General features: G+C 39.8%; 1 protein-coding gene across 12 annotated transcripts in view; it reads right to left on the bottom strand.

Moving 5' to 3' along the window:
- Positions 1–12,417, bottom strand: part of ATAT1 (alpha tubulin acetyltransferase 1) — a 95,617-nt gene that overhangs the window by 65,378 nt on the left and 17,822 nt on the right. For all 12 annotated transcript variants that reach the window (XM_078774844.1, XM_068109723.2, XM_068109717.2 and 9 more), the window contains exons 3-5: positions 11,365–11,456; positions 6,036–6,093; positions 5,680–5,793 (exon numbers count right to left, since the gene is read on the bottom strand). In XM_078774844.1, coding sequence (XP_078630970.1) covers positions 5,680–5,793; positions 6,036–6,093; positions 11,365–11,456 — 264 coding nt within the window. The remainder of the gene's footprint in view (positions 1–5,679; positions 5,794–6,035; positions 6,094–11,364; positions 11,457–12,417) is intronic.

The following is a 12,417-nucleotide window of genomic DNA, read 5'->3' as shown; positions in this document are numbered from 1 at the left end:
TCAATTTGGTCAGAGAACACATAAACTACCACTATTTCATCAGATTCTGTAACTTTAAAAAAAAAATTTTTTTGTCATTAATGGAATAATTAAATAATTAATCGATTAATTGATTAATTAATAAATCAAAAATATCCTTTGCAGCCAAATCACCTGGTCATTGGCATGTCCAAATATCAGCTTCCTAACTCAAAAGGTGCCTGAGTTAATGGTCAGAAGAGAAAGGAAATTTAATGAATTAAATAAGTACTTAATTAATCGGTAATAATGAAATAACTCCTCAATTAATTGATTAATCAAAAAACAAAAAATACCGTTTTTGAAAAAGGACTTTCTCACTATTGTGCCGAAATTTCAGCTTCCTAGCTCAAAGGATGGCTGAGATATCGCCCGGACAACCAAGAAAGAAAACAAATAAATGATTAACAAGTACACATACATTCAAAGTACACCGCCCCCATGCCAAATAATGAAATATCCGACAGCGCAGCATTGCCGGGGCGCCCGGCAATACCGCAGTGCACCTCGTAGAGGCTGCATTGGGAGGGAGAGGTGTTCGCTAATTGATTGATTAATTGTTTAATTAAAATCAATAAAAGATTATCACAGTATTTTCTTAATCAATTTGGCTAATAGCATAACGAAACCAGTAGTGAGTCATCCGAAGACCTATCTTTTAGAAATTTCATTAAATCAGTCATTATTAAAAAATTAATTGATTAATCAATAAATAATTAAGCGATTAAATGATTAATCAATAAATCAAAAATATCCTTGATAGCCACATCACTTGGTCACTGTCATGTCCAAATATTAGCTTCCCAGCTCAAAAGGTGCCTGAGTATTGGCCTGAGTAGATATATTGGCCAAATGAGAAAGAAAATAAATAAATGATTAATAGTGAAAATAAATAAATAATCATGAAAAAATTAAATTATTAATCAATTCGGTCAGAGAACACATAAACCACCACCATTTCATCAGAATCTGTAACTTAAAAAAAAAAAAAAATTTAGTCATTAATCGAATATTTAAAAAAAAAAAAAACCTTTAGAGGCCATTTTTCCCCGCAAGCGGGGGTTGGCCTTTTTCGGGGACCGTGGTTGTTGTTGTTTTTTGGTCCCCTTTTTGAAGCAATGTTTTACGGCCGGATGCCCTTCCTGACGCCAACCCTTTTTGGCGCCTTTTTACGACAAACAGGGAATTACCAGTGAACTGGTACTCAATTTGCCGACCTCGGAAGGATGACAGGCTGAGTCAACCCCCTGGCGTTAATTCAGCGATTGACCGGGATTCGAACCCAGGATCCAAAGCCGGCACCCTAGCCGCTAGCCCAACACCAGGCTAGCCCAATCGAATAATTAATCGATTAATTGATTAATTAATAAATCAAAAATAGCCTTTGCAGCCAAATCACCTGCTCATTGGCATGTCCAAATATCAGCTTCCTAACTCAAAAGGTGCCTGAGTTAATGGTCAGAAGAGAAAGGAAATTTGATTAATTAAATAAGTACTTAATTAATCGCTAATAATTAAATAACTCCTCAATTAATTGATTATTCAAAAAACAAAAAATACCGTTTTTGACAAAGGACTTGCTCACTACTGTGCCGAAATTTCAGCTTCCTAGCTCAAAGGATGGCTGAGATATCGTCCGGACAAACAAGAAAGAAAACAAGAAAGAAACCAGAGTGAAAACTGAGTACTCTCTTTCAGCGTGCGTCACTGCCGAGCCCCCTTCGGTGCCCAGCAATGACGATTTGCAATGCCTGGAGATGGCATAGGAAAGGAGCGGTGTACAATAATGAAAATAAATAAATAATAATCATAAAAAAATTAAATTATTAATCAATTTGGTCAGAGAACACATAAACTACCACTATTTCATCAGAATCTGTAACTTTAAAAAAAAAAATTTTTTTGTCATTAATCGAATAATTAAATAATTAATCGATTAATTGATTAATTAATAAATCAAAAATATCCTTTGCAGCCAAATCACCTGGTCATTGGCATGTCCAAATATCAGCTTCCTAACTCAAAAGGTGCCTGAGTTAATAATGGTCAGAAGAGAAATGAAATTTAATTAATTAAATAAGTACTTAATTAAACGCTAATAATTAAATAACTCCTCAATTAATTGATTAATCAAAAAACAAAAAATACCGTTTTTGACAAAGGACTTGCTCACTATTGTGCCGAAATTTCAGCTTCCTAGCTCAAAGGATGGCTGAGATATCGTCCGGACAACCAAGGAAACAAGAAAACAAACAAACAAGAAACCAGAGTGAAAACTGAGTACTCTCTTTCAGCGCGCGTCACTGCCGAGCCCCCTTTGGTGCCCGGCAATGACGATTTGCAATGCCTGGAGATGGCATAGGAAAGGAGCGGTGTACAACAAACAAGAAACCAGAGTGAAAACTGAGTACTCTCTTTCAGCGTGCGTCACTGCCGAGCCCCCTTTGGTGCCCGGCAATGACGATTTGCAATGCCTGGAGATGGCATAGGAAAGGAGCGGTGTACAACAGAAACATGACATTCTTTTTCACATTTTGCTTCGTATCATAGAAACAGATGAGCAACAAAATGGACCCGTTTCATAAAGACAAAGGTGCGTCAAAACGAAAACATTGATTAACTAGAACGCCACTCAGTAGGGCGCAAACTCCCGCCGTGGGTCAAGTTGGAATAGTACGATTTCACAAAAGTTTGAGGGAGTAGTTCAGTGACAACACAAGACAAGACAACGCAAGACAGACACTGCACAGATATATATTTAGAATATATAGAAGATAATGTTTAAAAAAAACAAGGCAATTTCACTTACATTTTCGGATTCAGCATTCAATTCTATATAAGTGAGTGTATTTTGAGGCATGTGTGACTACAAATAAAATTATAAGCCAGGTAAAACGTTCGTTTCATTCCTAAGGGATACAACATGTAAAACTGGCCCAAACGTGAAAACAAAACTCGCTCATTTTAAGTCGTACAAGGTAATGCGACCACTCATTCTTCTGGGAAGAAGCCCGTGCACATGCTTGTCACACTTATAAGTCACCTAAGTCTTTATAAGTTCATCAAATACTGACACGGCGATTGACATTCGCCGAGGTAAATGTTGATATCTCTTGTGAGGTAAAAAAAAGAAGAAAAAAAAAGGTTTAAAGCATTATACGTATCAAACGATACATTTTATGAAACGGGGAAACCTAATACACACTTTGGTGGTTTTAAAATGACAAAATATGTCTTTATTAGAAAAAAAAAACATTGAAGACGACGCTGCTAAAAAAATACACCGCTCTAACACATAACCACGAGTTTAAACTATACACAAAGAATTAAGTTAAGCACCCCCCCCCGTTTTTTTACAACCTCGCACATTACAAGTTTGTTGTCGTCAAAACAGTGTAATATACCCATGATATTGCTATATTTTCTGGAGAAGTGATATTATGGTCACATAAAAACATAACAATCATGCCGTTTTCAATATTTTATTCTGAATAATTTAAGGTGAAATTTTTTGGGAATTTTAGGCATATTTTCACCTCAATTTAAGTATGGAGCTATAGGTCCATCACGGACAGTGTGGATGACGTTTATGTTTTCTAACGTACAGTCATTGTTCTGAGAAGACCTCTAGCGATCTTTGCGTCAATAACGTGTGTAGGACCCACGTGATCGGATCACTGACTCAACCCTACGTCTCATAGACCCTGTAAGCCGTCGTATGCGTTGCTGTGGCAGGTTGAACCCCCTCGAGCACGTTTGGGACATGTTGGGACGACAAATTGCGAAGATGGTCCCTCCAATAGCCAATCTGGATGAATTGGAACGTGCATTACATCGGGAATGGAACAACCTGCCACAGCAACGCATACGACGGCTTACAGGATCTATGAGACGTAGGGTTGAGTCAGTGATCCGATCACGTGGGTCCTACACACGTTATTGACGCAAAGATCGCTAGAGGTCTTCTCAGAACAATGACTGTACGTTAGAAAACATAAACGTCATCCACACTGTCCGTGATGGACCTATAGCTCCATACTTAAATTGAGGTGAAAATATGCCTAAAATTCCCAAAAAATTTCACCTTAAATTATTCAGAATAAAATATTGAAAACGGCATGATTGTTATGTTTTTATGTGACCATAATATCACTTCTCCAGAAAATATAGCAATATCATGGGTATATTACACTGTTTTGACGACAACAAACTTGTAATGTGCGAGGTTGTAAAAAAACGGGGGGGGTGCTTAACTTAATTCTTTGTGTATACATTTACAACAAATATGAAAACTATTTTCATATCACAATGTTGAATATAGAATAAATAGAAGATAATGTTAAAAACAAATGAGCCCTATCTTCCAATGGTAAAAAATCCTTCAAAACATTCCTGGATCCGGAATAATATCCCGAGCTTCACCAAAAACTAATCAATTCTTCCTTATCCCAAGGGCAATCATCCCACCAACTTTCATCCAAATCTGTTCAGAACTTTTCCAGATATCGTGTTCACAAACACACGAACACACACACACACGGACGGACACGGTCGAATGCATTACTCCCTGGCGGGAGTAAAAATGGTTGTTACCCTGCGCTCGCGAAGTAAAAAGCGGGATTAAGCATTCATCTGCGTACGTGTGCAGTGTCTGCATTTAAAAAAAATCATTTTCTCGGCATCCGTTGGTCCGCTTGACATGCAATTTTCACCATAGGAGGGCCTCCTCCTGTAGAATATTTTAATGATTATTATGACGTCATAGGTCAAGTGGTACAGGCGCCATCTTGGAAAAACTTCGCACCTCTATCTCTGAAACCACTCCATGGAAAAAATTGAAACATGGCTCATTGTCAACGACTCTCCTTGGGGAATAAGATATGTTAATGATGATGTCATCGGTGCCTTTGTTATGACGTCATAATTCGACAAATACAATACTTATCCATCTGATCATTATTAAAATTTTTTCAGCAAATGTTGGTCTGATGGACACTTATCACCACAGGAGCACCTCCTCCTTTAGAATATTTTAATGATAATCATGACGTCATAGTAGTCATAGGAGTAGTTTTCCAAGATGGCCTTCAGTATGGGCCATCTTGGAAAAACCAAAAAATGTTGCACCTCTATATCTCCAAAACCGCTCTATGGAAAAAATTTCAACGTGGCTCGCTGTAAATAACTCCATATGGGGAATAGGTGTCGTTAACGATGACGTCATTGGTGTCATAATTATGACGTCATAATTCGACAGGGACAATGCTTATTCTGATCAGTTTGAAATGTATTGAGCGTTTTGTTCTTCATAATTCTTCATAATTTGTTCTTCATTTTGCATAATTAATTTGTTCTTTGTTTGTTGTTCACAAACATAATTTGTTCTTCATTGTTCCTCCAATATAAATATGCAACAATTATATTGGAGAATATAAATTTATGATGTCATTGCTCACGTGGGCTGGCAGCCATATTGGATCAAAGAAAAAAACCCATTCAAAAACAGAAGAGTTGGCTCACACCAAGTTGACTACGCAGGGTAAGTATTCTATGAATACCATCTAGTTGAAAACTGTGGTAAGTTTGAGAATACGACCAACACAATTAAATAACATCATAGGTTAAAGTCAGTCTGCTCGGTTGGCCCGACATCTTTGACACCTGTAGCATGTGCTGGAAGAGTCGCCGTCCATGACCCTGCCTCTGCTGAGACTCGTGCACGTAGAAATCTAGAACACACAGCGGCTCCAACTCCTTGTGATCCCCTTTCTCATCCTGTCCATACAGGTAATTGCACAATTAATGGAAACGACAGACCTGAGAACTGCTGTGATTTCCTGCACTACGCAAGGAACATTAAAAAAAACAAAAAAAACATTGACTCGACTGTGACAAATATCACACAGAATGGTTTTACCCTAAATATTATTTGCAAAACTTCCGGATGAGAAACAATCTTTCAAATTTCCAATCCCCGATGTCAGGATGAAATACCCATCATCAGCAACCACACTCACCAAAATAAATAACGTTTTTCTTCCTACTTTCAAGAAGCCAATGACACTTCCTTTGCCCCTGTAAAGATAAATATCAACAATTAAAAGCATATTTGATGAACGAAACACTCAAACATTTGAACCTCACTATGAGCCATGATCTTTCTTGGGCAAACCAAATGTCCAAGTCAGCCTCCATAAACAACCACATCGTTTGAAAAACAATGTGGTGGATTGACTGGGAATCCTCAATCGTGCAAAGCCCTTAGTCCTTCTTTGGCACACCTCAACTCTTATCCACTTACAAGGCCTTTCAACCACAGCTTGATGGAGTACTGCTCTCCCCTCTGGGCTGGCGCCCCTGCCTCACACCTTGCTCAGCTTGACGCCGTGAAAACCAAGGCCTTCGATATCATTGAATCTCCGGTGATGAATCTGAGTCTTTGAGCTTATCAGTTTCACATTGCTAAGATGTCGGTGGGCTCTCTGTCATCCACTGCCCTTTTTCTGGTCATGCACCCATGGTCTGCAGGCAACCCGCTTCGGGAGAAAACTCCAGAAATCCAGATTTCGTTGTCACCGTCCACTCATTTGTTCCTCTTTTCTCTTGCCTGTGGAACCAACTTCCTCAACCTGTTCAATCTCATTCTCCCTTCAATGCAGCTCTTCACTACAATTTCAGGTCATTCCCCATCCATACCCATGATATTTTCTACCTTTATTAATCATCTTTAAGACCATCTCTCTCTGTGTTTCCAGGTTATCGCTTTCACCTTTTTCAGTTTTATTATGCATTTTTCCCCAGTTTCCCTTCCACTTCTGTGATTGAGAATTTGCACCTGCACCTGCATTTGCACAAAAGCCTGGTGTTGGGCTAGCGGCTAGGGTGCCAGCTTAGGATCCCAGGAATTCTGGGTTCGAATCCCGGTCGATTCGCTGAATTAACGCCAGGGGGGGTTGACTCAGCCTGTCATCCTTCTGAGGTCGGCTAATTGAGTACCAGTTCACTGGTAATTCCCTGCTTGTCGTAAAAGGCGACAAAAAGGGTTGGTGGCAGGAAGGGCATCCGGCCGTAAAACATTGCTTCAAAAAGGGGACCAAAAAACAACAACAACCACGGTCCCCGAAAAAGGCCAACCTCATGCTTTGCGGGGAAAAATGGCCTCTAAATGTGGTTATTTTTTTATTATTATATGGAGCTTGTTCATGTCCTTCCCATTGTCCTGTTCTTTCTCCAGATCTCCTATTTTGTCCCTCTACCCCACTGTTGCTGTACCGTCCTTCGAAGGAAACATTAAACCATTGGAATAACTAGAACGCCACTCAGTAGAGCGCATACTCCCGCCGTGGGTCAAGTTGGGATAGTACGATTTCACAAAAGTTTGAGGGAGTAGTTCAGTGACAAGACAAGACAACACAAGACAGACAATGCACAGATATATATATATATATATATATATATATATATATTTTATATATATATATATTATATATATATATTATATATATATATATATATATATATATATATATATATATATATATATATATATATATATATATATATATATATATATATATATATATATATATATATATATATATATATATATATATATATATATAAATAAATAATATGTAGAAGATAATGTTAAAAACAAATAAGGCAATTTCACTTGCATTTTCGGATTCAGCATTCAATTCTATATAAGTGAGTGTATTTTAAGGAATATGTGACTTCAAATAAAATTGTAAGCCAGGAAAAACGTTCGTTTCATTCCTTAGGGATACAACATGTAAAACTGGCCCAAACGTCAAAACAAAACTCGCTCATTTTAAGTCGTGCAAGCTAATGCGACCACTCATTCTTCTGGGAATAATCCCATGCACATGTTTGTCACACCTAAGTCACCTAAGGCCAAACAAAAAAATATTCATGTTTAGCGTCCCCGCCCGCTTCCCTTTTTAGAGGCCCGCCTCCTTTTTTTTTTTCTTTTTTTTTTTTTGACAGACCAGAAACATGAGAGAATACTGGGAATCATAAGAAACTTTGGACTATATTGAGAGTAATACTCTATTAATATTTTTTTATTAACAATTTATAATTAAAGATTAACCACAAGTTTTGCGCCATAGCAAAACAAATTTGATTGAAACAATGCAAATGCAAATTTGGAACATAGCCTCTCTATCAGCTTTCTGTCAGATTCAACAACAGATAAAATCAAATACATGCAATGGATGAGATACTTTTGTTTTGTTCGTAGGAATGAACACAGAACTGGAAGGTATTTGTATTTAAAATTCAAAAAGTAAACAAAAAACATTTGCAAAGTCGAGTACATGTAGCTTTACCATGTTAGGAAGAAGATATGGTTGAGAAATAATGAAATATAATGTAAAATGCATTTAGATACATTATTGTATTGTAATAATAAAATAGGTAAGATATTGTTTGCAAATCTCATCTTGAATTTTTCTGTATACCTGTATAAAGACACAAAAGAAAAAAAAGTACAGTATGCAAATATATGAAATGGTCTCTTTTACTAGTCTTTTATTAATATGTTACTCAGTACATGTTGTATTTTGTCAACACAGATCGTCAAGACCCAAACAATCTAGATGTATTTCAAATCTAAAGAAACAAAAAAGCAGGCGACCGTCTTGGGAAAAATGCGCCTGGCGGCCATTTTGGAAAAAAAAAAGAAAAAAAATGTGCCTCCTTTTTTTCAAAAACGCAGGACGCTAAACGTTTTTTTTTAACGTCCTGCAAGACGCTAAACGCAGGACGTCTTTTAAGATGAAAGCGCGATGACGTCACCACGTCACGCGGCACGAATGCGCGCCTGTGTCGTCGGAGGTATTGACTTCTATAGGGTTGGTTTTATAAGGCTTATACCAAAATATTAACTTATATCAAATAAGTCTTTTAAGGTGGAAACGCGATGACGTCACCGCGTCACGCGGCACGAATGATTCCATTGTGCACGCTTTTGTTTTATTTCCAAATTAAAATCTGTTTTCACTTTTGCCGTAAAAATGACATCAGTGCAGCGAGTGTGGTATCTTATTTGGTGAAATTCGGTCGATTTGAAGTGGTGAAAATAAAATGTGATCGTGGAAAATCGTAGCGAGGGGCCATTTTGAATCGGTTTTCGATTATTGCACCGGATTATTGCACCCTCCCATCACCCTGCCCCATCACCCTCCCCCATCACCCTCCCCCATCACCCTGCCATCACCCTCCCATCACCCTGCCATCACCCTGCCATCACCCTGCCATCACCCTGCCATCACCCTCCCATCACCCTTTATTGGACCATTTGACTTCTATAGGGTTGGTTTTCTAAGGCTTATATCAAGATATTAACTTATATCAAATAAGTCTTTTAAGGTGAAAGCGCGATGACGTCACCACGTCACGCGGCACGAATGCGCGCCTGTGTCGTTGGAGGTATTGACTTATATAGGGTTGGTTTTCTAAGGCTGTAGGCCGCACCTCATTTTGTCGAATAAAGTGGTATTCGGGTGGTTCCGGTATTTGGGACCACAGGGACGGAAAGTGCAGGTACAGGGTGCTTGGCACTCCCCAGCCGGCCCGCTCTGAAGGTTCGGATCGGGACACCGGGATTCATTCCGGTCGCCCGGTCGGCCCGGAGGTGGGGGTGCGGGGCCTGTCACGGAACGTCAAAACAAACGGCCTGCCGGGGCCGCCCAAAAGTCGGGCGTGAGGGGCGCGTCCACTAATGGAACGCCTCTCGCTTCCCAGATCGAGGGCCACGTGGTCAGGAGAACCTCATCCCTTCTGGTTGCCCTGCCGTCCCACCGGGAGCGCTGGCAGGGTGTACTTCAAACTAAGCTTAAGTGTCAAGTGTTAAGTTCCTCCTTGCCCTCGCAAGGGAAAGGCTAGGGTCAAGCTCTTCCAAATTTCCAAACACTAGAAATCGGACGCCTCAAATTAATTAACTAATTTGTTAATACATCTCAGTCGCCCGCGACCTCTCTAGCGCGGGCGTCGAACCAGTTCATTTCCGGGCGACCGGGCCGAGTATCGGCTCGGCCGTGGCCGAAGCCATTGATTCCGCCGTAGCACGCTAACGCGTAGGCTCGCGCGTCCCTGGTCCGCCGGGGCTCCGCGGGTGTCCTACCATGCCCACGTCGCCATGCTCCCTGAATAAGAGAGTCAGACGTGGTGCCCGGGGACGGAGTTCGCTGTCTAAACATGGTAGCGCTAGGCCAGTGGGACCGCCGGGACCCACGTGCACTCACAAGTTGTTCTGCGCATGGGCGGCAGTATCAGACCGGGGCGCCCAAACGCTCCCCGGCTAAAGTTCATCCTGAAAGCGCCCACATTGTGCGGCCAAACCAAGTCAAGGGCCACGTGGTCAGGAGAACCTCGTCCCTTCCGGTCACACTTTGCCTATCGGCCGGCCTCGAAGACCGAAATTGTGACGGTGTCACCCGAAAAAAAAAGACGTCCTGCAAGACATTCCCTGAGGTAAATGTTGATAATGATATCTCTTCTGAGGTAAAAAAAAAACAAAAAAAAAACAGTTTTAAAGCATTATACGTATCAAATGATACATTTTATGAAACGGGGAAACTTAATACACACTTTGGTGGTTTTAAAATGACAGAATATGTCTTTATTCGAAAAATAAAATAAAAAGAACATTGAAGACGACGCTGCTAAACAATACACCGCTCTAACGCATGACCACGAGTTTAAACTACATTTACAACAAATATGAAAACTATTTTCATATGACAATGTTAAATATAGAATATATAGAAGATAATGTTTAAAAAAATGAGCCCTATCTTCCAATGGTAAACAATCCTTCAAAAAATTCCTGGATCCGGAATAATATCCTGAGCTTCACCAAAAACTAATCAATTCTTCCTTATCCCAAGGGCAATCATCCCACCAACTTTCATCCAAATCCGTTCAGAACTTTTCTTGTTCACGAACACACACACACACACACACACACACACACACACACACACACACACACACACACACACACACACACACACACACACACACACACACACACACGAATGCATTACTCCCTGAAGGGAGTAATAAAACTAACCAACACCATCTTGCAATAATCTGGATGAATGAGTCGAAGATTAAAAGGGTATCTTGTAGAACAATGATCCTTTCTCAATAAATAATAACCAACAATCAATCCCTTCCCAGAGTTTAAACAAAATTGGATATATTATACAGTTTTAGGAATAAAAAAAGGATAATTGTATTACGTTTGTATGGAGTATAGACTAATAAAATAAACAAACCGGAGAGTTTGCCTCTCCCTCCCAAGCTTGATCTGCTCACCCATAATCAGAGGTGTCCTTCAGGATGTACAAGGTGTGTTTGCTTGCCATGAGACGAGCCACACTTGTAACAGCACAGGTGAGGTTCTGTGCCTACAGGTACACAAAGGATATATTACCATATAGAGCAACATCTCGGGGCTTTTTCTATCTTCATGCTCTTAGCATGTGATTGCTTCTTACTGGTGCCGAGAAAACTTGCTGATTCAAAGTCAAACACCATCAAGTGTTAATTACAATATGTTACAGCTGGATGCCTAACATCAAAATGGGCAAACAAAGCCCGGTATCTCGAGCTACGTGAAATAAAACATCACAAGACTGATTAATTGACATCAAAAAGTACAAACTACATGCATGGCTGATTGTCATTCACCAAGCAAATATATTTTCATTACTAGCATTGCTAGCGTCACCTTCTCAGCCCCCCTTAGGTGGGCAATGTGCTGCGACACGTTCTTGGAAATGCACTTTATAATTTGTGCCATTTTTTATTGAAATGTTATTGATCACAGCATATCATACTCCAATCATAATTTTTTTTATGAATCATAATCATAACTCCATTTATGAAGAAGATAAATGGCGGTGTTTCCTCCATATTTATACAATAAAATGAATTTGTATACTGTATTATTATTACCTCAGCCACCAAAGGCTGATGGAGGTTATGCTTTTGTCCCCGTCGCACCGCGGAGCGAAAGGGGGACTATGGTTTTCCCGTCCGTCCGTGCGTGCGTGCGTGAGTGCGTAAGTCAAGGACCGCATTCGAATTTGGTGTGTGGGTGCAACCCATGTCAAAATCCAAGATGGCCGCCGCCATGTAGCTATGTCTGATGCCATGTATGTCTGAACCTTGTGAGCTGAATATCTTGAAAAATAAGCGAAGTACCAACTTATAATTTGGTGTGTGGGTGTATCGAGGCATAAGAAAGAACGCTATTGAAAATTGGGTCGCGATGTCAAAATCCAAGATGGCCACCGCCATGTATGTCTGAACCTTGTGAGCGGAATATCTTGAAAAATAAGCGAAGTACCAACTTCTAATCTGGTG

Source organism: Myxine glutinosa, chromosome 3 (assembly GCF_964187855.1).
Source record: "Myxine glutinosa chromosome 3, kmMyxGlut1.1, whole genome shotgun sequence".
Lineage (NCBI taxonomy): Eukaryota > Metazoa > Chordata > Myxini > Myxiniformes > Myxinidae > Myxine > Myxine glutinosa.
Note: the sequence above shows the minus strand (reverse complement) of the source record. Positions and strands in the feature narration are given on the sequence as shown.